Source organism: Dendrobates tinctorius, unplaced genomic scaffold (genome assembly GCF_039654945.1).
Source record: "Dendrobates tinctorius isolate UK_male_01 unplaced genomic scaffold, ASM3965494v1 ptg000293l, whole genome shotgun sequence".
Lineage (NCBI taxonomy): Eukaryota > Metazoa > Chordata > Amphibia > Anura > Dendrobatidae > Dendrobates > Dendrobates tinctorius.
In genome coordinates, this window is record NW_027361960.1 from 9,310,161 (window position 1) to 9,337,867 (window position 27,707).

Below are 27,707 nucleotides of genomic sequence, written 5' to 3' on the forward strand. Positions count from 1 at the left end.
GCCATTTGACTTTTTGAAGGAAAATTAGCTCCAATCGTTATCGGACACCATGTCGCGTTTGGAGAGCCCCTGTGTGCCTAAACATTGGAGCTCCCCCACAAGTGACACCATTTTGGAAACTAGACCCCTTAAGGAACTTATCTAGATGTGTAGTGAGCACTTTGAACCCCCAAGTGCTTCACAAAAGTTTATAACATAGAGCAGTGAAAATAAAAAATCATTTTTTTTTCCTCAAAAATGATTTTTTAGCACGCTATTTTTTTATTTTCACAAGGGTAACAGGAGAAATTGGACCAAAAAAGTTGTTGTTCAGATTGTCCTGAGTATGCTGGTACCCCATATGTGGGGGGAGCACTGTTTGGGTGCACGACAGGGCGCAGAAGGGAATGAGCGCCATTTGACTTTTTGAAATGAAAATTAGCTCCAATCGTTAGCGGACACCATGTCGTGTTTGGAGAGCCCCTGTGTGCCTAAACTTTGGAGCTCCCCGATAAATGACCCCATTTTGGAAACTAGACCCCATAAGGAACTTATCTAGATGCATAGTGAGCACTTTGAACCCCCAGGTGATTCACAGAAGTTTATAATGCAGAGCAGTGAAAATAAAACTTTTTTTTTCCTAAAAAAAAAATAAAATTTTTTTAGTTGGCAATTTTTTATTTTCACAAGGGTACTAGGATAAATTGGACCCCAAGAGTTGTTTTCCAGTTTGTCCTGAGTGCGCTGGTACCCCAGATGTGGGGGGGAACCACTGTTTGGGCACACGTTGGGGCTCAGCAGGGAAGTAGTGACATTTTGAAATGCTGACTTTGATGGAATGGTCTGCGGGCGTCATGTTACATTTGCTGAGCCCCTGTGTGCCTAAACAGTAGAAACCCCCCACAAGTGACCCCATTTAGGAAACTAGACCCCCCAAGGAACTTCTCTAGATGTGTGGTGAGCACCTTGAACCCCCAAGTGCTTCACATAAGTTTATAATGCAGAGCCGTGAAAATAAAAAATCATTTTTTTTCCCTCAAAAAAAATGAATTTTAGCACGCAATTTTTTTTTTCACAAGGGTAACAGGAGAAATTGGACCCCAAAAGTTGTTGTCCAGTTTGTCCTGAGTACGCTGGTACCCCATATGTGGGGGGGAACCATTGTTTGGGCACACGTCAAGGCTCGGAATGGAAGTAGTGACGTTTTGAAATGCAGACTTTGATGGAATAGTCTGCGGTTGTCATTACGTTTGCAGAGCCCCTGATGTGCCTAAACAGTGGAAACCCCCCACAAGTGACCCCATTTTGGAAACTAGACCTTCCAAGGAACGTATGTAAGATGTGTTGTGAGCACTTTGAACCCCCAAGTGCTTCACAGAAGTTTATAATGCAGAGACGTGAAAATGAAAAAATCATTTTTTTCCACAAAAATCATTTTTTAGCCCCCAATTTTTTATTTTCCCAAGGGTAACACGAGAAATTAGTCCCCAAAAGTTGTTGTGCAAATTTTCCTGAGTACGCTGATACCTCATATGTTGGGGTAAACCACTGTTTGGGCACACGTCAGGGCTTGGAAGGGAGGGAGCACCGTTTGACTTTTTGAACGCGAAATTGGCTGGAATCAATGGTTGCACCATGTCGCGTTTGGCGACCCCCTGATATGCCTAAACAGTGGAAACCCCTCAATTCTAACTCCAACCCTAACCCCAACACACCCCTAACCACATCCCTAACCACAAGCCTAACCCTAATTCCAACGCTAACCCTAATTCCAACGCTAACCCTAATTCCAACGCTAACCCTAATTCCAACGCAAAAATATTTTCTGTATTTTATTAGTTGTGCCTACCTATGGGGGTGATAATCGGGGGGTTTATTTACTTTTTCTTTCATTTTGATCACTGTGAGAGATCAAAATGAAAGAATGGAATCTGCAGCCGGCAGATTCGGGCGGGCGCATTCTAAGATGGCGGCGCCCATGAACCGGACCCGCTGGACACCGGGAGCGACTGGGGGACTTAGAAGGTGCCGGGGGAGGTGAGAGGGGGTGAGGGGGTTATCGGAATCTGGCGGGGAGCAGAGGGAATGGGAGGGGGGCAGATGATGACAGCGGCGGCAGATTGCCGCTGTCATTCAGTTGCGGGGGGGGGGGGGGGATCGCCGGTGGGGGGGTGGAATCGGTGTCTCCAGCCATGTCCGATGCTACAGCAGTATCGGCCATGGCTGGATTGTAATATTTCATCATTTTTCATTGATGAAATATTACTATCGCTCTGATTGGCTGTTAAAAGTGAAACAGCCAATCAGAGCGATCGTAGCCACGTGGGGGCGAAGCCACGCCCCCTGTGGCGAAGAACAAAGCCCCCTGTATCTGCGGGTCGGGTGACCTTTCAGTGACCTAGGTCACCCGACCCGCAGGGGGGCTTTAAAGTCATGACGCCACATAGGCGTCATGGGTCGTTCTGGCACGACTTTTCATGACGCCTACTTGGCGTCAAAGGTCGTGAAGGGGTTAATAAGCTGTTGATCATCCAGCAAGATACGATTACTCGGGTCCACAGCTGCCAGAAGAATTTTTATTTTCTAATAGCAGTGTGTCTGTCCATTTCATTGAAGCAGCAATGCCATCTGCGATTAAACCTCCTCTTTGGGACAGGCGAAAAAAGAAGTCCTTCCTTTATAAATTGCCAGGAGTTAAATCCTCAGCTTGTAACTTTTTAGTCACTGTAAATGGGTGATTAAGCAATTCCTTCAATTCAGCCACCTATGTCCATTGACCTTCATGTGGTGTTACCTAAGGGTTGGCCATATCTCCAAGGAAGGGTTTCAGTTCAAGCAATCGCTCAATCATTAAGGCTACTTTCACACATCAGGTTTTCGGCGTCAGGCGCGATCCGGCGTCGTGCCGGAATGCCGGATCCGGCAAATGTTTTGTAAAACCTGAAGTGCCGGATCCGGTTTTCTGCCGGATCCGTCTTGTTCTTGACAGACAAAACCGGATCCGTCTCATCCGTTTTTCTATCCGTTTTTCTATCCGTTTTTCTATCCGTTTTTCGACGGATTACGCCGGATCCGGTTTTTAAAATTGACCCTTGTGGCCTTCCGAACGGGATTGGCTACTGGAAAACTAGATATAGCATGTTCCTACAGCCCTTCTTTGACAGGTTGTAGAGGAGAAAGTGCAGGTTGGAGAGAAGAGCAAGTTACTGGCGAAGATGGATGTTGTCATTGGAAATATTACCACTAGAAGTTCTGTGACGGTTTCAGGGACAATTTTCCACTATACTTTGTCACCTCAAGGCAGAGTACACTGGGATGACAGAGTGTGAGAGATTTTTGCCCTAAACTTGTGTACCTTCTGGACCAACAGTATATACCTTTGCCAACCAAAGTTGGCTATCTTGTCATGGTCTTACTATTTTTACCTTTAGGCCACAGGTGTGTACCTGGTTGTGTTTTATGCAAAGTATTTCACCTTTTAACAAAAGTTGTGTACATTGGTAGGAAATCACCAACAATAAACACAACTTTTTCGGTGAAATACTTTGCTTCAAACACAACCAGGAACACAACTGTGGCAAAAAGCTAAAATTTACCCACAGTTATACCTGGTTTTGAATACCTTTTTACCTTTGAAATACCCTGTATTTAACCTTTTTTTAAAACACAGTTCGCCGCAGAAAGAAATGACAGACAACCATTGTGAAACGATAATTTAACTTTTATTTAAATTTTTTTTTTTTTTTTGTAAAATGTTTTTAAAGTGCAAAAAACTTTTTTAATAAAGGTTTTAAACCCAATGGGCATTTTTATTACAAAAAACACACATTACAATTCTGTGTACTGTGGGGTGGAAATACTGCTGGAGGGGCTGCGGGACACTTCGACACTGGGTGTGTGGAGAGAGGACTGGGATCGTGGTGGGGAAGGAACAGTTAGAGGTGAAGGTGTGGAAAAAACTACAGAATGGGTGGACATGTGGGAAGCAGAAGAGGTGGTGGGTGGTGGAGTGGAGGGTTGGGCAGGGACTGTAGGAGCAGATGATGTTGATGGAAAGTTGTACGGGGAAGGAGTTTGGTACGGGGAAGGAGTTTGGTACGGGGAAGGAGTTTGGTACGGGGCAGGTTGCTGGAAGTGGGGAGATGACTGGTACTGGGGAGGTTGCTGGTACTGGGGAGGTTGCTGGTATGTAGTAGGAGGGGGAGGATGGAAAGTGGCTGGAGGGGGTGCAGATGTAATAGGAGGGGGAGGATGGAAAGTGGCTGGAGGGGGTGCAGGTGGAGGAACTACAGTGGTGGGAGGTGGAGGTTGGGAGGTAACCTGCTGTAGAGCACCGTGGCACGAATGCATTACATGCATCTGCTGGGTAGGAGATAGTGTTGCCATGCGCTCCACAACAGACCTGAAAAAGGTGTGGTTTGGCGAAGATCTTGCTTCTGAATGCATGGTTTGCAGAAGTGTCTTCACCTCCAGAATGCTGGAGTTGATCTGCTGAAAGCCTGCGGAGATTTGCTCTGACAAGACTTTGAGACAGTTCTGGAAAGATGCATTCAGATGCAATAACTCTTGCGCATAACTCTTTTCCTGACCCCTCTGCCGCTGCCGCCCAGTACCCGCAGGTGTACTAGAGGCGGCAGGGGCAGAAGGGTGGGGTAAAGGGAAAGCGATCTCCTCACCAGCAGCTTCATGTAATGTAGGCGGCCACGATGCTCCTGTGCTGGTGGATGGGACAGATGGGTCGAATGTGTGGGAAGGCTGGAAAGGTGCAGATGTACCGGGGCGGTCGAAGTGTCCCTCGGTGCCGGTCTCCTCAGGGATCGCCTCAGAAGGGTCCAATCGTGCAGGCTCCCGAGTGCTGCTCACCGTGCTGTGGAATAAAGAGAAAAAAAAACAATTAAAATACTGACATGGTATGGCCCTGGCTGAAAAAAAAAAAGTTACATCTAACATTTTTTTTCACATGTGGTGTGTAATATTTACCTTCTGGTGAGCATTGTTTCCCGGAGGAACGACAGGGCTTGTGCGTACTTGTACTTGCTCCTGCGTCCTCCAGATCCACTCGGGGCCCGCATCTCTTTATTGAACTCCTTCTTGAAACGATCCCTCACAGACCGCCACCGATTCACAATTCTGTTCCCTGAAACGAGAAAGGAGTGGTTAGTATACAACATCAGTGTTTCACAAACTCCAGTCCTCATGGTCCCCAGGGGTCATGTTTTCAGGATTTCCATAGTAAATAGAAATCCTGAACACATGATCCGTGGGGACCACGAGGACTGGAGTTCGGGAAACACTGGTTTACATCAAGCAACCGTTACTGTATATACTTATGCTCTTTAATCTGGGCCCGAGCTTCGAGGTCCTCCCAGCGGCCCACAAGGAGAGAACAGATTTCCTCCCAGAGTCGTCGGGTAATGATCAGGTCAGCGTGGCGGCGGTCAGCCATATTCCAGAGCGGCTCCCTTTCTCTGACGAGATCGATGAGGCGGTCCACATCAATCCCTCCATCCTCACCGTCAGAGTCGGGAGCACGCTGTGAAGGCTGTTAAAGAAAAAAAAAAAAATAACATAATTAGCCTCCACAAAAGAAATGAAATAAAAAGTGCAAAAAAACAAAGCAAAAATATTTATACTTACACGCTGGTGACCGCCGCGTTGCTGTCGCCGACGACCCTGGGAGGCACTGCGAGGACCTCTTGGCCGAGCACCAGATTGGGAAGACTAGAGAAGAAAACAAAAAATGTTATGTCTTTGGATGTAGGCATTTGTTTGCTGTGTGTGGTCTGCAGAACATTGTTTTCTATGTGTTGTGTGTAGTGTGATGTTGTGTTTCTGCGTTTGATGCAAAAAACTTACGAATTGTGAGCCCACTCCAGGTGTCTGTCCACCCCTTCCTTCTTCTGGGAGCTCCTCTTCATCTTGTGATTCCTGTTTTGAAATAAAAGGCAATGAATAGACATATATTACAGAGATGATGGATTTTGGAAATAAAAACTTACCGTCAAACGCTGACGATGCGAGGGAGGGCTCCCAGAAGAAGATGTGCTGTCCTGTTGATGGCCAGACTCCATGGCTGTGGGTATTGCTGCTGCCAGTGATGCCATTTCTGCTGCTGCTGCTGCTGCATCTCTTTGGCGGCTGTTGAATAAAGAGAAACAAAGGGCCAATGAATATCTTGATATTCCATGGCCCTAGTTTGGAGGAATGGGGGATTTGATAATTACCGTCTCTCATCTGCTTCTGGACTCCCCTCCCGTTCAGCATGCTGCTCCATTTGGGGTGGTGCTGATGGTGCTGCTGCTGCAGATGTCTGCTGCCTTCTCCTGCTCCTGGTTCTTGGCTTGGGTGGCATGTTGGGTGTGGCTGAGGGTCCCATTGTCTTGCTTTTATATATCTCCTGTGGGCAGAGCTACTGAGCATGCTCAGACCAAAAAAACCGGATCCGGCGCATTGCGGCGCTCATAGGCTTTCATTGTGTGAAAAAGCCGGACGCGCCGGATCCGGCGGGTACGGCTTTTTCGCCGGAGACAAAAAACGTTACAGTAGACGTTTTTTTCCAGACGCTGGATCGCGACACATTGCGACACATTGCCGGATCCGGCGAAAACCGGATGAAACGCATGGCCATCCGGCGCAAATGCAAGTCAATGGGGGGGAAACCGGATCCGGCATTGCATTTCGCCGGATCCGGTTTCTGTCAAAAGCGCCGGATCGCGCCTGACGGCGAAAACCTGATGTGTGAAAGAGGCCTTAATAGTTGCTTCCTCACAGAGTGGCTTGATCCACAATTGCCCCTTTTCCAGCACGTCTCTTCGAGATGGAATCCATTTTAGGGGTTCTGGCAGCAATAGCTAATTTCCTCACTTTGCTAATCAGAATTCCAACATGTCCCTCTTGCAGACTATCTCTTATTGCCCACTGCAGCGTGTGCACAACACAGCACATGTCATGAATAGGAAAGAGGTGTGAAGCTTCAACAAGATCATCTAATTGTAAAGAAACTTTTTGCTGTTCTTCTGTAGTAATATCTGTTTGTTCCTCCGTTATGGGAACAGGACTGTGTCTTTCATCTCCAACATACTGAGTGTGAAATGTTCTTCTAGCTGCTGTTCACCTTCATTATTCTCATTCATCAGGTTAATTGTACTTATCATGTTTGAAGCATTATCAGTTACAATAGCAAGAACCTGTTCTTTTGAGAGTTCATAATCTTGCAGAACTTTTTCCACTAAGGTCTGGAGAAACTGGCTGCGGTGATGAGCTTTAATATCTTTTACTGCCAGCATCTTAGTAACAATTTTTTTGTTCTCACAAACTTATCGAATGTTGATGGCAAAATAGTTCACTCTGTGACGTGTGCAAACATCCATTTTAAAAAACACAAAGTGTCTCTTGAGTCTTTTTAAATCTTCCTTTTGGTTAAGGGCTTCTTACTAATTTCCTAATACTTTCTCTTTCCAGAGGAGCAAGTTTGTGGGACATTTATCCATTAAGAGCTGTAAAATACAGCTGACTTCATAAGATGCTTCTTAGACATTTTGTAAATATGTAAATTCGCTCACCAAAATAATTTTGTCCTGTAAAAAAAAACAAGGTATATTGTAATAATAGGGAATCATGTACTGTATAATATAGGATAGAAATAAAACAATCTTTGCATAAATCAGTAGGGCAGATGATAAGTATAAAATTTGTAAAATATGTTCTTAGCTTTAGGCTAAGTGCACACGTGGATTTTCCTCCTGCGGATTTTTCCGTGCAGATTTGAAGAACAAATGACCTGCATTTTTCCTGCGGATTTCTTCCTGTTTTTGTGTGGTTTTCCCCCTGCGGATTTGGAGAATGGAGCAGGTGGAAAACTGCACAAAAGAAGTGACATGCTGCAATTTTTGTACCGCACAAAAACCGCGCGGAAAACAACGCAGCGTCTGCACAGCGTTTTTTTTTTTTAAATTGATTTACACTGTACTGTAAATCACTTTGCAGATCCGCAGCATTTCTGCGCGGTATAATCCACTGCAGATTGACAAGACAAGATTGTCAGTCTTGTCTCGGGGTACAGCTCAGTAAATATATCATATTTCTTCAGTCTATGAAAAGGGGAGGAGAGAGGGAGCATGTTTGTGCTGAATCATATTCCAGAACACACACACACAAATACATATGTCCTCATCGATCCTGTTACTGTATTTCCGAATTTGAGATGTTAGAAAAGTTTTTCCCCCTTATATTCTATGTATAGTGTTTTTAAGTCATCAGAGCAGCTAATTTCTCAAACAGGAGCTAATTGGAAAAACAAACTAAAACATCAAGCATACAGAGACAACATATCCTGGACTATTGATTTATGCAGTTTATTGAAAGTTTAGATATGCTTTAAGAAGTACAGGCATTTCTTCCCTGTTTAATTTTTTTCCCCTTATCTTTAGAGGAGCTTCACTAGTTATCATTAACATGAACTGCAGCGCAGATTCATCTCAGCTGAAAGTGTAGACCTTAGATCAGCAATAGAGCAGACATTTATAGGACATTTCATAAATTTCACAAATTCTTATGACAAAAATATTCCCCACAAACTGCTTTGAACTACTGTACCCAATATATGATATATTTTAGGACTCAGTCCATTTTATACCGACTCCAACTCTACCAAAATGGGCTCCGACTCCACAGCCCTGGTTGGTTGCAAAGCAGCAACCACATGGTTAACATCAGGGCTGTGGAGTCGGTAAGCCAAACCTGCGAATCAAGAAAGTTGTGGGAAGCAGGGTGTGTTACAGTCCGCGCTGCCGAGATTCACAAATCACCTGGGATGCAAGATGGGCAGCGGGCGGTGCGGTAGCGGGCTGTGCTCCGGTGCAGGGGGCGGTGGCTCCGCCGGCATTTCTTCGCAGCCCGGAGGCCCCCCGCACTTCCCTTGCTGGCCGCCGCCATGTTGCGGTGGCCTCCGGGAGCATGGACGCCGGAAAGATGGCCGCCGGTCCGGGGACGGCGCATGCGCGGGATCAGATCTCGTCCCGAGATCTCGGGGGACGAGATTCAAATCTCGGCAACGAGATCTCGTCCCCCGAGATCTCGGGACGAGATCTGAAGCTGCGCATGCGCCGTCCCCGGACCGGCGGCCATCTTCTCGGCGTCCATGCTCCCGGAGGCCACCGCAACATGGCGGCGGCCAGCAAGGGAAGTGCGGGGGGCCTCCGGGCTGCGAAGAAATGCCGGCGGAGCCACCGCCCCTTGCACCGGAGCACAGCCCGTTACCGCACCGCCCGCTGCCCGCACCGCAGAGCCCCGCCCGCACCGCAGAGCCCCGCCCGCTGCCACCAGCCAGAAGGTTAGTACCGTGTATTGCAACCATAAGACGCACCTCCCACTTTCCCCCAAAATTTTGGGGGAAAAAAGTGCGTCTTATGGTCGGAAAAATACGGTATTTATTGGAATACAACATTAGAACACAAAAAACTAATAAATTGTAAATATGTAATACACTATGTAATAAACTATGTAAGTGGCAAAACAGTTTTCAACAAAAACATGCTAAATAATATTTGTGCAGTCTATGAATTGGTTCTAAGAAATAGAATTGCCTCCATCAGATCCTCCTTCACAGATGACCTAAAATCTGACCTAATAATTTTAAGGCCAGAGAACAACATCTCTACACTAACTTGGGTTGAGGCAAAGCCGTAACCACATGGGCAACATCTCTAACAATTTCCAAGTATAAAGGAATTGCCTCATGCACAGTCAGTTTTGATGAACGGTTGAATTTTTCTTTTTCTTTGAGAGCAAGTGAAACCTTTTGCTGAAATATGGTCAATCTGCTTGCTATAGGAGACGGAGTGAAATCTTTTTCCTTGCAGCAACGCTTTGCCTGCTCTATATCATCCAAATACTTGTCAAAGTCAAACTCCTCATCTGATGATGATGAAGATATGGCAGCAGTATCACTGTCAGGACCCAAGTCCTCTTGTGCCTGGCAGTCCACCTGTAGGCCATTCATCCTAACTGCTACCTCAGTCAGAGCTTCTTGTCCTTTAGTAAGCTGTTGATCATCAAGCAATATACGATGACTTGGGTCCACATAAACAGCTGCCAGAAAAATTTTATTTTCCAATAGCTGTGTCTCTCTCCGTTTCATTGAAGCAGAAATGCCATCTGCGATTAAATCTCTTTGGGACAGGCAAAATAGCAAGTTCTTCCACTCCCTTATGAAAATGCCAGGAGTTAAATCCTCAGCTTGTAATTTTTTAGTCATGGTAAATAGGTGATTAAGCACTTCCGTCAATTCAGCCACCTATGTCCATTGACCTTCATTTAGAGTTACCTGAGGGTTCGCCATATCTATAAGAAACAGTTTTATCCAGGATCAAAGCTGGGGGGGGGGGGGCAGAACCTCATACTGTTCGCAGAATCTTATACTGCACACCTCATCTGCTGCAGAACCTTATACTGCACACCCCTACACTTGAAAATAAAGCCTGCACCTTAAGATGTGGTGAATGCAGTCTATTTATTCCAACTATCAATTGATGTTGATGTGTTACTGAAGACTAGCAATGCCTGTCCTGGGCGTCCTTTTGGGCAGCTATGAGGTGTACCTGACTGGTGCTAAAAAAAGGAGTGTTAGTCTGTGTGCTACCCAGCTTTCATTCTTTTTGGTACAGATAAGATATGGATAGACAGATATGGATAAATGGATAGAGCAGATTTGTAATCTATTGAAAACATTATCTATGAGCTCAAAAACCTTTCAGGTGATGCGTTTTTTTAAAAAGCTGATCTGCTTTTGCAGCTGAAAAACTTATCCTCAAAAAAATGCCGCAAAAACGCTGTGTGTGAATGTAGCGTTAGATCAGGAATAGAACAGCCATTTATAAGACATTTCATAACTTTCCCAAATTCCTATGAGAAAATATTCAGCACATTCTGCATTGAACTACTGCACCCAATTTATTATATATTTTCGGAGTCGGACCATTTTATACTGACTCCAACTCGGACTCCACCAAAATGAGCTCCGACTCCACAGCCCTGGTTAACATCGCTAACAATTTCAGGATATAAAGGATTTGCTTCATGCACAGTCAGTTTTGATGAACAATTAAACTCTTCTACTTCTTTGAGAGTAGCTGAAATATTTTGCTGGAATATGGTCAGTCTGTTTGCTATGAGAATGGAATCATTTTTCCTGCGGGAACGCTTTGCCTGCTCCATGTTGTCCAAATACTTATCAAAATTAAACTCCTCATCTGAGTCTGAAGATATGGTATCAGTAGCACTGGCAAGACCCAAGTCCTCTTGCTCTTGGCCGTCCTGTAGCCCGCTCTGTTGTGAATTCGCTTTCTGGCCTCCCTCTGGTTATTACTGAAGGTAGTGGAGCTGGTCAGATCGACAGAGGGGTTGCGAGTTCTCTTTCTGGGCCCCCTCTGGTAGTTACTGCAGGTATTGGAGCTGATCTGATAGAGGCTTGCCACCTGATAATGGTGATGACGATTGAAGATATGGGGTTTCAGATTAGGATTTAAGACAGCCAACTTCCTCTATCCCTGCTGGTGATTTGCTTCCTGTTCCTCCTGAGGTCTGATTTCTCCAGCTCTGTCCCTGCATGTTCAGCTAAGTGGTTTATTTGCTGTTCTGTTTGCATTTGATCTGGTTTTGTCTATCTCTTCTTGGTGCGGGTCAGCCAGCTCCGGATGGGGCTGTGCTGAATCACCACCCATATGTTACTGCTTGTGGCAGTTTGTTTTATCCCATTAGATTGGTCTCTTTTTGCTCTGCTTTCAGAATATATCAGAGTGCTGATATAGTGGGGGACGAAGTCGTGACGTCAGTGTTTTTTGCATCAGACGTGTTGGACTTTTTGCAGGGTTTTGTGCGTGATTGCAGACAGTGTCTTTCCTGTCCTGTCTAGTCAGTGTGGGCCCCATCATTTGCTCAGTCTATTTTCCTGCCTGTGTTTTGTGTTTTCATCTTGTCTCACCGACAATATATGTTTGGGGGCTACCTATTCCTTTGGGGTCCGCTCCGGGGCAGTTTAGATTTCCCTTTTCTTGCTTTAGGCTTAGTTAGCTCGCCAGCTGTGCCGAGGCGTCAGGGATCATTGTAGGTATGCTCCACGGCTACTGCTAGTTGTATGGATAGGATCAGGGGTCTGCAATAATAAATAATAATAAATGATCCACTTAGGTACCAACCTCCTCTGGTTTTCTGTTGCTTAGCCTGGTCCTGCTCTCCTCCTCGGTGTCCCATTCATAACACCACTCATCCTAACTGCTATTTCAGTCAGAGCTTCCTTTCCTTTAGTAAGCTGTTTATCTTACAACAATATACGATGACTCGGGACCACATAAACAGCTGCCACAAGAATTTTATTTTCTAATGGTAGTTTCTCTCCGTTTCATTGAAGTAGCAATGCAATCTGCAATTAAACATCCTCTTTGGGACAAGCAAAACAGCAATTTCTTCCACTCTTTTATGAAAATGCCAGTAGTTAAATCCTCATTTTATAATTTTTTTTTTTTTTATACACTTCTAATTCCTTTATTTTAGCCAACTGTGGCCATTGACCTTCATTCAGTGTTACCTGAAGGTTGGCCATGTCTACAAGAAAGGGTTTCAGCTCAAGCAATTGCGCAATCATTAACTAGGTGCTGCCCCACTGAGTGGCTTGATCCACAATTGCCCCTTTTCCAGCACGTCTCTTAAAGATGGAATTAATTTTAGGGGTTCTGGCACCAATAACCAATTTTCTCACTTTGCCAATCAGAGTCTGGCCTGTGATGTCTGTCTTTTGAGGCATGCATAAAAGCTCAATTGACCAGTGATCAGTTTTATACACCACTCAAAAGACTGACACCACCAAACATGTTCGACAAGTCCAGAGTAATCCTATTTACCTTATTGTAGTAAACGGATGCTTTAAGGGTTTCATCTGGGTCACGTATTTGAGATTCTGATGGAAACTCCGATGTAATTGCTCAAAGTAGAGCACAGGATAAATGGTAAATGAGCCTTAAAGTTATCCAAAATGTTATGTACCTTTTTAAAATGGTACAAAGAAAAGTTTCAAATCAACCCACAAATATAAAGTCCCTACTCAGGGTTTGTCATCTGCTAACTGAAATAATGGGGTGTCTATGTTACTGGTAGCACAAAGTCTCTGGAAAATGGCTCCCCCAAAAAAGATAACAAGGGGATAATCCCATTGCATATCCCTCTCTAAGAGGTCATAAAGAATATCAAAATAAATGAGGGTATTACAAGTGAAAAGTTAAAAATAAAAAAAATAAAATAATTTGCCCCTGATCTGCTAGTATTGCTTTCTCCTTCGTCTCATTGGGGGACACAGAGACTGTGGGTGTGTGCTTCTGCCGTCTGGAGGCTGACACTAAGTATACAAAAAAAGAGTTAGCTCCTCCTCCGCCGCATACACCCTCGCCCCCAGACCGGGCGTAACTCAGTTTTTTGCTTAGTGTCTGATGGAGGCACACGCAGTCTGGAGCTCCAGACTAGATTTTTTTTTTTTTTTTTTTTTTGCTTTCTTTTCTATGAAGATATGACAGGGGCGACGGATCCTATAGAGAGGGTCCGATCTCCCCAAATCATCAACGGGCGACCACGTGTGAGTAACCCTTCACGTGTTTCTCTCCCGCACCGAGGGACACATCTGGGACTTTTCCCCAGACTACCATTTTTCTTTTTTATTTTGTAAAGAGGTGGCAACGCATCCTGATAAGAGGATTCGGTTTCCCCATAACCTCAAAGGGCGAGCACGTGTGAGCGACCCTCCACGTTGTTCCTCTCCTGCAACGCGATTGAGGCCCCTTCCTCCCCTAGGTAGTGAGTCCAGGGGTTGAGTTGGAGGCGCAGGTGAGCTGAGGGATCGATGTTTCGTCCCCATTCCAGAAGCCTCCCCCTCCCTGCCGGGGATGGAGTTGAGAGCACCCCAAGAGAGCCCCCACGGCGTACCTATGGGTGAGTGGAAGGCCCTGCTCACCTTTGATAAATGGGGAGGTCCGCCTCTCTCCTGGCACCGCAGGTACCCGGTGCTGCCCCCGGCGAGTAACGCCGCACGCCGGAGTGCAGCCGGAAGCCCCGCCGGCGGCCGCGGCCCCCGCTGCATAAGGAAGTCCGTGGGTATCGCGCGAGGCTCCGCCCGCCGACTTCCGGTGGTAGCCGGAAGACCCGCCCACTAACTTCCGGTACGGCTCAGCCCAGGGGGTGGAGAGCGGGGGCGCATACAGTATCGGAGCGGAGACTCCCTCCCCCCCCTCCCCCCTCGCATTTCCGCGGTCGTTCGACAGGAGTGGAACGTTACCTGTGGGTGAGTGCAACCCCGTTTCGAGAGCCGCACTGGTACTCAGGGAAGGGGTTACCCTCCTCCTCCTTCTGCCCTACCTTCAAGCTTGGGCAATATGTCTGGCAAAGGGAAAGCTCACTCTTTCCTATACGCTGTTTGCGTTTCCTGTGGGGTCAGGCTGCCAAAGGCGCAGGCGGCTAAATTTTGTGAAGCCTGCGAGTCGGAGCGCGCCCAGGAGCCTCCCACTGTTTCAGAGCCCAGAGGTCAGGACCCCCCGGAATGGGCGGTATCTTTATCAGATTCTATGTTGTCCCTTACAAGGGCAATTGAATCCCTTCGAGACCCGGGCAGGGACAAGGATGGTGGTCTGCCAGCGGAAGACAGCTCGTCCACGTCTCAGGACCCTCCGACCGTTAGAGGCCGCTCCAGTTCCAGACAAGCTCATGGCAAAAGAGCTCGTTCCCCGTCGGCCGGGCCCTCCGGGGCTTCGGCGGCAGGTATTAGGGCATCTCGTTCCCCGTCGCTGAGCTCAGGGAGCGATCAGGGTGAGGAGGAGGATGCCTGGAATCTAGAAAGTCTGGGGTACCAAGACTCGGTGGACAGCCTCATTGAGGCAGTCAATCAGACATTAGAGATCGAGGACGATGTGTCCACGGTCTCAGGTCACAAGGTCTCCTTCAAGAAAACCAGGCGACCACATAGAAGGTTTGCCACGCATCCGGAGTTTGAGGATCTAGTCCAAAAACATAGAGAACACCCGGATAAGCGTTTTGCAATGCAAAGAGCGCTGCAAGCAAAGTATCCGTTTCCTCCTGAGCTCCATAAAGGATGGGTGGAGTCGCCAGTAGTGGACCCACCGGTATCACGCTTAGCATCAAGGTCGCTATTGTCGATACCCAGTGTTTCTTCCATCAAGGACCCAACTGATCGCCTCCTAGAGGGGCTTGCCCGCTCAGTGTATGAGGCAGCAGGGTCGGCTCTGGCCCCCTCCTTTGCGGCAACTTGGGTGGCTAAGGCCATGGTTTCATGGGCGGACGCTCTGCATATGGCCCTCCAAGACAGGGATCTGCCCGCGGAGGTCTTGGAAGTTGCAAATCAGATATCAGGAGCGAGTGAGGATCTCATCAGCGCCTCACTGGACGCGGCCGAGTGTTCGGCTGTGGCAGCAGCAAATGCGATCGCCATTAGGCGAGCATTATGGCTGAGGTTGTGAAAAGCGGATTCTATCTCTAAAAAATCCTTAACCTCATTGCCTTTCCAGGGCAATCGGTTGTTCGGTGAGAAGCTTGATAAGCTTATCTCAGAAGCCACAGGGGGGAGAAGTAGTTTCCTCCCGCAGCAGAGGAGTTGCCCGGCATTCAGGCAAACGCAGAGGCGTTTTCGGCCTTTTCGTAGCCCCTGGGGGGGGACTTCGGCCAGGGCATCCTCCTCCGCAAACAATGGCCAGAGTAGGGAAAGGCAAACCTCTTACAGAGCCAATCCGCTGGGTAGAGGCCGAGGCCGTTTGCCCAGGGCGAGGGGTGCCAGATCCCAAAAGCCTCCGGCAAAATGACTCGAGGCGCTTCGTACCTACGGACGACAGTGGGCGGACGCCTACTAGGGTTCAGCCTCGTTTGGGTCGCAGTGGCACGCGACACTTGGGTGGCGGAATTGATATCGTCCGGGTACAAGATAGAGTTTGTCGGACTCCCGCCACAGCGATTCTTCCGTTCCCGACTTTCCGGGACAGAATCGCAGGCGGAAGGTTTGTTACAGGCCATAATGACGCTTCAGCGCAAAGGGGTCATTGTCCCAGTGCCGCAAGGCAAAGAGACGCAGGGTTTTTACTACAACCTGTTTTCGGTCCCCAAAAAAGACGGGACTGTGAGGCCGGTACTGGATTTAAAGATCCTGAACAGATTCATCAGGGTCAGGCGGTTCCGGATGGAGTCCCTCCGCTCGGTCATTGCAGCCATGGATCCAGGGGAATTCCTGGCCTCGATCGATGTGCAGGATGCATATCTACACATTCCGATATTTCCTCCACACCAGAGGTTCCTGCGTTTTGCGATCGGAGGGCGACATTTCCAATTTGTGGCTCTGCCCTTCGGTTTGGCCACTGCCCCCAGAGTCTTTACGAAGATAATGGCGGTGGTTATGGCCATCCTGCATGCACGGGGCATAACGGTACTACCGTACCTGGACGACCTTTTGGTAAAGGGTCCGTCGTTTCAAGCGTGCCAGAGGAATGTCAGTATCACTCTGGATACCCTGGCCCGTCTAGGCTGGTTGATCAATCGAAACAAATCGTCCTTGGTTCCAGCCCAGAGAATCGTATTCCTAGGCATGGTTTTCGACACCTCCCGGGGGCTGGTGATCCTCCCTCAGGACAAGGTGCGAAGGATCAAGCAGGGGGTACGGAACCTTCTACAGCCAGGCACCAGATCCATCAGGTACAGCATGAGTGTGTTGGGCAGAATGGTGGCGGCGATGGAGGCAATCCCGTTTGCCCAGTTCCATCTCCGTCCGCTTCAGCATGCGCTCTTGTCAGCATGGGACCGGGGGCTGCTGTCTCTCAATCATCAGTGCAAGTTGCTTCCGCCGGTCCGGCGATCACTCCGATGGTGGACTCGCGACTCGTCTCTGGTCCAGGGGAAACCTTTTCCCCCGGAACAGTGGTTGGTGGTGACGACCGATGCAAGCCTGCATGGTTGGGGAGCAGTTTTCCAGAGTCACACAGCCCAGGGGCGGTGGTCCATTCGGGAGATAAATCTCCCGATCAACATTCTGGAGATACGGGCAATACGATTGGCCCTGCAACATTTTCAGCGGTTGCTGAGACACCGGCCGGTGCGCATTCAGTTGGACAATGCTACAGCAGTAGCATATGTCAACCATCAAGGGGGCACGCGCAGCCAGGCAGCCATGCGCGAGGTTGGGCTGGTACTGCGTTGGGCAGAGAAGAACCACGTGGTAATTTCAGCGGTGCACATTCCGGGAGTCGAAAACTGGGCGGCAGATTTTCTCAGCCGACAGGGGGTCACGGCAGGGGAATGGTCCCTGCATCCCGAGGTCTTTCAACAGATCTGCCAACGGTGGGGGACACCAGACGTGGACCTTATGGCATCCAGAGAGAACGCCAAAGTACAAAGGTTTGTCGCTCGATCCCTCGACCCGCAGGCAATCGCAGCAGACGCTCTGGTGCTTCCGTGGAGACAGTTTCGTCTCCCGTACTTGTTTCCTCCGCTGCCTCTGCTTCCAAGAGTCATCAGAAAAATAAGGAGAGAGAAGGTTCCAGCAATTCTGGTGGCCCCAGACTGGCCCCGGCGGGCCTGGTATGCAGATCTAGTTCAACTAGTGGTGGACGTGCCTTGGCGTCTCCCAGATCGGCCGGACTTACTGTCCCAGGGGCCGATCTGCCATCCGAACTTAGGGGCCCTGTGTTTGACGGTGTGGCCATTGAATCTTGGCTGTTAACACAGGCAGGATTCAGGCGCGATGTAGCGGCCACGATGGCGAGTGCCCGGAAGCCTTCCTCGGCGAAAGTATATCACCGGACTTGGGAAGTTTTTTTTCCGTTGGTGTAGGGATCGCGGAGTGGCTCCTCTAGTTTTTTTTCGATCCCCAATGTACTGGCTTTTCTGCAGGCAGGGCTGGACGCAGGATTGGCTCCGAGTTCGCTCAGAACGCAAATCTCGGCCCTGTCGGTGCTTTTCCAACGAAAGGTCGCTTCCGTCTGGCAGGTTAGGACGTTTATGCAGGGGGTCGCACATTTAGTACCCCCCTATAAGGCGCCGACGGAATCATGGGACCTGAACTTGGTGCTCAGAGCCCTTCAGGAGGCTCCTTTCGAACCGTTGCAAGAAGTCTCCTTACCTTACCTGTCCAGAAAGGTCGTTTTTCTGGTTGCTATAACGTCTATTAGGCGGGTTTCGGAATTGGCGGCCTTATCTTGTAAACCGCCGTTCCTAACCTTTTATAAAGATAAGGTAGTTTTAAGGCCAGCTCCTCCCTTCTTGCCGAAGACATTCGAAGACATTCTTACCCTCGTTTTGCCCGACACCGGTGCACAGGGTAGAAAAGGCATTGCACACCCTGGATCTGGTAAGAGCCCTTAGGAGGTATGTGACAAGGACAGCACCATTCCGCCAGACAGACTCTCTATTCGTGATTCCAGAAGGGCGGCGGAAGGGGCTCGCTGCGTCCAAAGCGACTTTGGCCAGATGGGTTCGCCTGACGATCCAAGAATCTTATGAAATCAGTGGCATGCCGGTTCCGGCAGGGATCAAGGCACACTCGGCTCGAGCAGTGGGTGCCTCATGGGCACTGCGACACCAAGCTTCAGCGGAACAGGTGTGCAAAGCAGCTACCTGGTCCAGTTGCATACGTTTGTCAAACATTATAACGTACATACCCAGGCATCCTCGGATGCAAGCCTGGGATGAAAGATTCTCCAGGCAGCAGTTGCGCACCTCTAATCAGGGGCGCAAATTAGCATGGATTGGGTGAGATAAGATCCCGCCCAGAGGACTGCTTTAGAACGTCCCACAGTCTCTGTGTCCCCCAATGAGACGAAGGAGAAACATGGATTTTTGTGAGTACTCACCGTAAAATCCTTTTCTCCGAGACGCTCATTGGGGGACACAGCACCCACCCTATTAGCCAGTTGGCATTTACTTATTTTTGAGTTATACAAATCCTTGTGTAGGGTTTAGGGTGGCCCCTTTTTCAGACATATAATTTCTTGCCTGAGTTTAAGGCGCGTTCTCCTACTGCTTATGCACTAAACTGAGTTACGCCCGGTCTGGGGGCGAGGGTGTATGCGGCGGAGGAGGAGCTAACTATTTTTTTGTATACTTAGTGTCAGCCTCCAGACGGCAGAAGCACACACCCACAGTCTCTGTGTCCCCCAATGAGCGTCTCGGAGAAAAGGATTTTACGGTGAGTACTCACAAAAATCCATGTTTTGCTTATCACACAATGGCATCCCGGGATGCAATCACTGTTGTGCAGAATAGGACACTCAGAGTAAAACAAGAACCCCCCCATTCCCACAACATGTTTCACCGTATACTGAGTGTCATCAGGGGAGAGGACGAAAGTAGCAATGGCTGTCGGCCAACTAACACCTCCCCCCCCCCCCCCCCCCATATATAGCCTATGGGAGTATGGGTCCACCAATTGAATCATGACCGCTGTTTACAGGCCCCTATCATATTGATCCACAGCACTCCCCAATCTGAGCGTTGTTAAATACTGGTGTTGACCATTCGCATTCTCGCGTCACTTAAGAAGGGTTGTCGTGGAGAGAGCTTACCAATCCAGTTATCCAGCTCTCCAATATGCTATTTGCGCTGTCACAGTGACGTAGTGCAAAATGATTGGCCAAAAGCACAGCCAATAACAATGTGAAAATAATAGTGATGTGGCACAGCTCGGTTGGGTAAATCTCAGCCTCTGGCTGTATCGCAATATTACCTCACCCGAATTACTCACTGTAACAATCGGCACTTATCATATAGTTGTAAATAAAAGCAATATTGGATGTAGCAGCATATTAATTGCAATCTCTTCTACCAAGAGAGCAACAGAAGTATCTTACATCATTAATTATAATCACTCATTGTTACTGAGAGATCTACACAATTATCTTGTGTCCATATTATTACTAAATACCGAATGGCTTTTGTGATTTACCCAACCATGTTTTATACGATATATACACTGTGTTCCAAATTATTATGCAAATTATATTTTTCTATGATTTTCCTAAATAGTCGGTGCAAATGACAGTCAGTCTAATAAAAGTCATCACCCGTTAGAGTATACATCAAATTTTATTGAAGAAACCTCCCAATGATAACAGTATAATCTCCAAAATGAATAAAAACTCAAATTGCACTGTTCCAAATTATTAGGCACAGTAGAATTTCTAAACATTTGATCTGTTTTAAAGAACTGAAAATGTTCATTTGTGGAATTTGCAGCATTAGGAGGTCACATTCACTGAACAAAAAATCTATTTAACTCCAAAACATCCTAACAGGCCAAGTTACATGTTATCATAGGAACCCTTCTGTGACATCACCTTCACAATTCTTGCATCCATTGAACTTGGGAGTTTTTGGAGAGTTTCTGCTTGGATTTCTTTGCATGAAGTCGGAATAGCCTCCCAGAGTTGCTGTTTTGATGTGAACTGCCTCCCTTATAGATCTTTTGCTTGATGATACTCCAAAGGTTCTCTACAGGGTTGAGGTCAGGGGAAGATGGTGGCCACACCATGAGTTTATCTCCTTTTATGCCTATAGCAGTCAATGACTCGAGGTATTTTTTGCAGCATGAGATGGTGCATTGTCATGCATGAAGAGGATTTTGCTCCTGAAGGCACATTTCTGCCTTTTATACCATGGAAGACAGCTGTCAGTCAGAAACTCTATATACAGTACTTTGCAGATGTCATTTTCACACCTTCGGGAACCTTAAAGAGCCCTACCAGCTGTTTCCCCATGATTCCGGCCCAAAACATGACTCCTCCTCCTCCTGGGACATAGTGGCCATCCACCAACCATCCATCTGGACCATCCAGGGTTGCTCGACACTCATCAGTAAACAAAACTGTATGAAAAATAGTCTTCATGTATGTCTGGACCCACTGCTACAATTTCTGCTTGTGAACACTTTTTAGGGGTGGCCGAATAGTAGGTTTATGCACCACAGCAAGCCTTTGAAGGATCCTACACCATGAGGTTCGAGGGACTCCAGAGGCACCAGCAGCTTTAAATATCTGTTTGCTGGTTTGTAATGGCTTTTTAGCAGCTACTCTCTTAATCCGATGAAGTTGCCTGGCAGAAATCTTCCTCATTCTGCCTTTATCAGCACAAACATGTCTGTGCTCAGAATCAACCACAAATCTCTTAACAGTGCGATGGTCACGTTTAAATTTTTGGGAAATATCTAATGTTTTCATCTCTTGACCAAGGCATTGCACTATTTGATGCTTTTCAGCAGCAGAGAGGTCCTTTTTCTTTCCTAAATTCCTTGAAACCTGTGCCCTGCTTAATAATGTGGAACATCATTCTTAAGTAGCTTTCCTTTAATTGGGCTCACCTGGTAAACTAATTACCACAGGAATTTGAGATTGATTTCAGTGATCCAAAGAGCCCTGATACACAATACCATCTATGAGTTTATTTGAAAAACAAAAAAATACATCTTTGACACTTAAATCCAATTTGCATAATAATTTGGAACGCAGTGTAGTGCGGATGGTACGCTGTGTCCAGTGGTTGTCTACAATATAACTGATTAATATGCTGCTAAATCCAATAATGCTTTAATTTTAAAATTATATGATGCTGTTAAGCGCTGATTGTTACAGTGAGAAATTTGATGTTCTGGCACTTGGGGACAAGTGGAGTCTGCAAACTATTCAAGAAAATGTGCGCTCGAAAAGGCAGACTGCTCGCCCTCTCTCTCAAGCCCTGCAGTGTGTCGAAACAGTATAGCTACATATGAGGTATTGCCATGTAAAGAAGAAATTGGGTAAACATGTCCCCATGGTTAGTTACACAATTTCCCTTTGTGAAAATATGAAATCTAGGACTGAAGTATTTTAGTGGCAAAAAAGTTTTTTTTTTGTTTTTTTTTGCACAGCTCAATGTTATAAAATTCTGTGAAACATGGGGTCAATATGCTCGCTGCACCTGAGATTAAGTCATTGCGGGGAGTAGTTTCTAAAATAGTCACTTATGAGGAGTTTCTGCTGTTCTGGCATCTCAGGGGCTCTGCCAAATGTGACGTGGCACCCTCACACCATTCCAGCAGAATCTGTACTCCAATATGTCGCTTTTTCCCTTCTGAGCTTTGCACTGTGCCTGAAGAGGTAGGTTCCTACTACTTATGGTATGTCTGTGTGCTCTGGAGACATTGCACAACAAATTATGGGATATGTTTTCTCTCATTAGTCTTTAAGCCCTTAACATTAAAATCAACGTTTTAGCAGAAAAATGGTAATTTTTCATTCTTTGTTCTCTGTTACACGGAATTGTATATCACCTGTGGGTTTAAAATGCTCTTTACACCTTTAGATGAATTTGTCAAGAGGTTTAGTTTCAAAAATAGGGTAGGTGGGGGGTCTCTTCTGTTTTGGCATCCGAGACTCTCCAAATGTGACATTGCGTCTGTAATCTATTGTAGCAAAAATTGTGCTCCAAAAGCCCAAGGATTCTCCTCCCCTTCCGATCTTTGCCATGTGCCCAAACCATTGTTGCCAACAACATAGAGTATCATCTTGCTCAGTAGAAACTGCATAGCTAATTGTAGAGACTAGTTTCTCCAGCTACTCTTGTGAAAATGCAAAATTTGTAGCTAAAGCAATTTACATTTTTCTCCACAAAATTTAAAAATTAAATTTCTTTAATGTTATAAAATTCTATGAATCACCACTGGGTTTAAGATGCTCACTACACCTCCAGATAAATGAGGGGTAGTAGTTACCAAAATGGGGTCACTGTTGTGTTGGCATGTCGAGTGATATCCAAATGTGACATTCTTCCTTTAAATTCTTTCTAGCCAAAATTGTGCTACGAAATTCAAATGATGCGCCTTCCCTTCCGAGCTCTGCCGTGTGCCCAAACAGTAGTTTCCAACCACATATGGGGTATCTGCATGCTCAGGAGAAATTGCGTAACATTTTCTCCTGTTACCGCTTTGTGAAGGTGAAACATTTTATGCAGTGCGGTTGAGCATGTCGACACCACATGTGCCTCACAGAAACTTATACCATTGGGCGGTGAAGAAAGAATAATTACATTTTTACCGTTAAAATGTTTTATCCTGGAAACGTGGGGCTGAGACTCGAGCATATCACTTGACCACCCGTGATACAAAAGTCTTGAAATAACCCTAAGCTCAAGCCAAGAAAGAAATAAGTATAAAATAAAGTAATCTGACTAAGGGGCAGGAGGAGGACATGCTAATTATTAGCTTTTGATCACTGTAATAGAACCTATTACCGTGATCAATAGGAAAAAAACCCGCTCTTACCGTGTGCAAAGCTGACAGATTTTGGCTGGTGCGTTGTACATGCTCCTGCCTTTTTTTTTTTTTCATGAAGAGAAGATGGCGATCCCAGAGAGAGGCTAGGGTACTGGGGGGAGGTGGTAATTGGGGGCATTAATTTTTCTCTCCTGACATGTTTTCATGCGCTCAAGTAAAAGAATGTTAAAATGCTAAAAAAAATAAAAAAATCGGGGTATATTTACCTTCCGACGTCCCGCGCTGCCATCCCGGGCCTCAGCGTTTCCAGTAATGCCTTGCGAGACCTGTGATGACGTAGTCTCGCGTTGCTATAGCGATCTCGCGAGACCGCTAGAGTCACGCGAGATACGTCATTACAGGACCTTGCTGCAAGGCATTACTGGGAACGCTTAGGCCGGGAATGCAGCGCGGGACGTCTGAAGGTAAATATACCCCGATTTTTTTATTCTTCTTTTTTTACAGGGGTATGGTACCCAGGGCCTGGAGGACAGTCTCCTCTCCTCCACACCGTGGGTACCAACCGCACATGAGACGCTTAACTTCGCGCATGGTGGGCATAGCCACATGCGGGAAGTCAGCGATTCTCATGCTTTCCTATGGGTGCGGAATCGCGGCAATTCTTTGCGATTCCGCACAAAAGAATGAGCATGCTGCGAATGCGATTCCGCCGCGGAAAAAAGTGCAGCATTAGCGCAGCATGTGCGGAATGCCATAGGAATGCATGGGGGGCGTTCTGTACACGATTTTTAAACGTTTTCGCAGCGTTTTCACGCCGAAAATCGCGGCAAAAACGCTTAAAAAATCGCTACGTGGGCACACAGCCTTATGCTTTTTGGTGGTCTTTAAGGGATTAATGAACAACCATTCTAATCTTTGTAGGTCTCATGCAGTCACAAGGATAGGCAAACATCTGAATAGGTACAATACCTTGGTTAAAGTAAACACTCTTTATTTTTTTAAGTTGATCACATCAACCCCTAGAGGGGTAAGTAAAAGCAATGAAACAAGTCTTCTGACAGTAATTTTGTTAGTGGTTGGGGTGGAGCTGTGACATAACTATGTATTTTTTTAATTTCTAGGCAATGGAGTTGTTATTCATCTACCTGGTTTATTTGAAGAAGCTGAAAAAAATCTGAAGAAAGGACAAGGTATGTAAACATTTGTTTCTTTTAAATATCTATTCAATGGTTTTATCAAATATTTGTTCTACATTTGATTTACCTTAACTTCATTATATTCAGGTGTATATAATGTACTTGTCTGCAAAGTATAACTTTTGTATCATAGCCTGCACTTTTTGGTAAGAAATATATGCCCTGCATATGGTGCACACCGTACTGGTTGTTATTTTTAATGTTTTCCAATTAACCAATAGAAAGCTTATTCAGAATATTTGAAGCATTTTTTAATGGTGATTTTGCAGTAAAATACGCTTCTAACTCCTAAAAAAAAAAAAAAAAAAAAAACCCTGTGTGAACGTGCCATGAAGAAGTCAACATGGCTCTCTACGCTAGGTTTTGTGCTTACTGCTTAATGATTCACAACTCCCATAAACTACAGTGGAGTGAGCTGCAGACCCTGAAGGCCACCTGTGTAATTTTCATACTCCTTTCTGGATTGCCGAGACCCCGGTCTCCTGATGTATGAGACATCCAGAGAAGTCTCCACCGGATACCATTAGTACTTGCCAGTCCCTGCCCCTCAGCTCCTATCCCCTACTCTTCTGTATGTATAGTGGCTCACATGTAGTTAACTTATTAGGTAAACTTTTTTTTCCCATATGGTAAGAATAGCATCGCGGACCGCATGTGGCCAATGGGCTGCAGGTTTGGGACTCCTGTGCTAAACTGTCCTCCTAGTCAGCTCTTCTATTGCCTCTTTTTGGGACTTGCTGCAGAACAGTTGAGTGCTGCTAAACCCACAATGGATTTTTGTACCTTTTTTAAGGGACCCAGGTTCAGGCCATATTGGTTCCTGGATGTTATAGATGATGATTTTTATTTCTGTAATCACTGTCTTATGGAGCCAGCACTTTTTTTTTTTTTTTTTTTTTTTTTTTTCTTCCTCTCTTTCTTCCTCCTTTTTCTTCTCTCTTTTATCTCCCTTTTTCCCCCTACCTAGTAGACTGGCATATACCTAAGGTGCTTTCTTTGAGAAAGGGATTTCAGTTTATGGAGTATAAAAATCCATTTTTTGAAAACCCTATCACAGACTTTGCTGTGTGTTATTTGCAATCTCCTCATTCGTGTAAATTTATTGAGTTTATTTGCATAGAAGGTTATATCTAATAGAAGTAGTTTTGCTTCTTTGTTGGTCTTTTATATACACTGCTCAAAAAAAATAAAGGGAACGCTTAACCCCTTTCTGACATCTGACGTACCATCCCATCCACCTTACCTGGGCCCCTATGACCGGGGAAGGGATAGTACGTTATCGTGATCAGCGGCGCTCCGGGGGGGCGCCGCTGATTGTGGCTGATTATCACAGCTGACACTCGGCACTATGTGTCAGTGGCGGTCACGGACTAACCCCTGGCATACAGGGGTTTAGAGAAGCATCGACAGGGAGGGGGCTCCCTCCGTGCTTCCCTAAGACCCCCAGCGCAGCGCGATGTGCTGTGCTGCTCTGGGGGCTTCCTTCCCTGCAGGTCCCCGGATCCAATATGGCCACGGGGGCCTGCAGAGAGCAGGCAGTGAGGAAACCTGTGCAGCGCCTGTCAGATCGCTGATCTGACACAGCACTGTGTAATGTGTCAGATCAGCGATCTGGAACATGACAGTGATGTCCCCCCTGGGACAATGTAATAAAGTAAAAAGAAAAAAAAAAAAAAAGTGTAAAAATAATTTATAAAAAATAGCTAATTAAAAAAAAAAATCTTCCCTAATTCATTTTTTGGATATAAAAAAAACAAAAGTACACATTTAGTATCGCCGCGTCCGTAAAACTGTCCCATTAGTTAACCCCTTTAGCAAACCCTTAAAAAATAAAAAACAAAGCAAAAACAATGCTTTATCATACCGCCGAACATAAAGTGCAATAACGCGCGATCAAAAAGACGGCTATAAATAACCATGGTGCCACTGAAAACGTCATCTTGTCCCGCAAAAAAACAAGCCGCCATACAGCGTCATCAGTGAAAAATAGTTATCGCTCGCAGAATAAAGCGATGCAAAAATAATTATTTTGTTATATAAAATTGTTTTCATTACATAAAAGCGGCCAAAACATACAAAAAGACATAAGTGAGGTATTGCTGTAATCATACTGATCCGAAGAATAAAACCGCTTTATCAATTTTACCGCACGCGGAACGGTGTAAACGCACCCCCAAAAGAAATTCATGAAATTCTGTTTTTTGTTCATTCTGTGTCTCAAAAATCAGAATAAAAAGCGATCAAAAAATGTCACGTGCCCGAAAATGGTAACAATAAAAACGTCAACTCGTCCTGCAAAAAACAAGACCTCACATGACTCTGTGGGTCAAAATATCGAAAAATTATAGCTCTCAAAATGTGGTGATGCAAAAACTATTCAAACAAAAAGTATTCAGCTCACCCCTCTTCACTCCTGATCACACCTCCGACGCATGGAAACACCCTGACCCGGGTGTATAGTGCATGCACAACATAAAGAAGGATTTTTCCAGCGTCTCCAGGAGATAAAATAATAATTGCTTTATTGAGAATATAAAATCTTCATACCATCAGGTAAAAACGACATAAAGAGGTGTATGGAGGGGAGAAATTGGGGTGAAAAGATCATTTTTGTGGAAAAGGTTTTTTTTATTGTACGGCTGTACGTTTTAAACTTCTGTGAAGCCCTTGGGGGTTCAAAGTTCTTACCACACATCTAGATAAGTTCCTTGGGGGGGTCTAGTTTCCAAAATGGGGTCACTTGTGGGGGGTTTCCATTGTTTAGGCACATCAGGGGCTCTCCAAACGTGACGTGGCGTCCGATCTGAATTTCAGCCCATTTTGCATTGAAAAACCTTCTCTTCTGAGCTCTGCCATGCGCCGAAACAGTGGTTCCCCCCACAGATCAGGTATCACCGTACTCGGGACAAATTGCGCAGTATCTTTTGCAGTCCAATTTCTCCTGTTACCCTTGGTAAAATAAAAATTGGACCTGAAATAATTTTTTTGTTGAAAAAAAAGTTCATTTTTTTTAAACATTCAAAAAATTCCTGTGAAGCACCTGAAAGGTTAATAAACTTCTTGTGTGGTTTTGAGCACCTCAAAGTGACTTCTTTGGAGGGCCCAACACTGTGCAGCCCTCCAAAGAAATGCCACCCCACACCATTATTGACTCACTGCCTAACCGGTCATGCTGAAGCATGTTGCAGGCAACACATCGCTCTCCGTGGCGTTTTAAGACTCTGTCATGTGTCACATAAGCTCAGTGTGAATTTGCT

At 46.1% G+C, this 27,707-nt stretch overlaps 1 protein-coding gene across 6 annotated transcripts in view; it reads left to right on the forward strand.

Annotated features, from left to right (window-relative positions):
• LOC141072894 (adenylosuccinate synthetase isozyme 2) overlaps positions 1–27,707 on the forward strand; it is a 172,357-nt gene that overhangs the window by 15,597 nt on the left and 129,053 nt on the right. For all 6 annotated transcript variants that reach the window (XM_073560108.1, XM_073560109.1, XM_073560107.1 and 3 more), the window contains one exon: positions 24,376–24,444. In XM_073560108.1, coding sequence (XP_073416209.1) covers positions 24,376–24,444 — 69 coding nt within the window. The remainder of the gene's footprint in view (positions 1–24,375; positions 24,445–27,707) is intronic.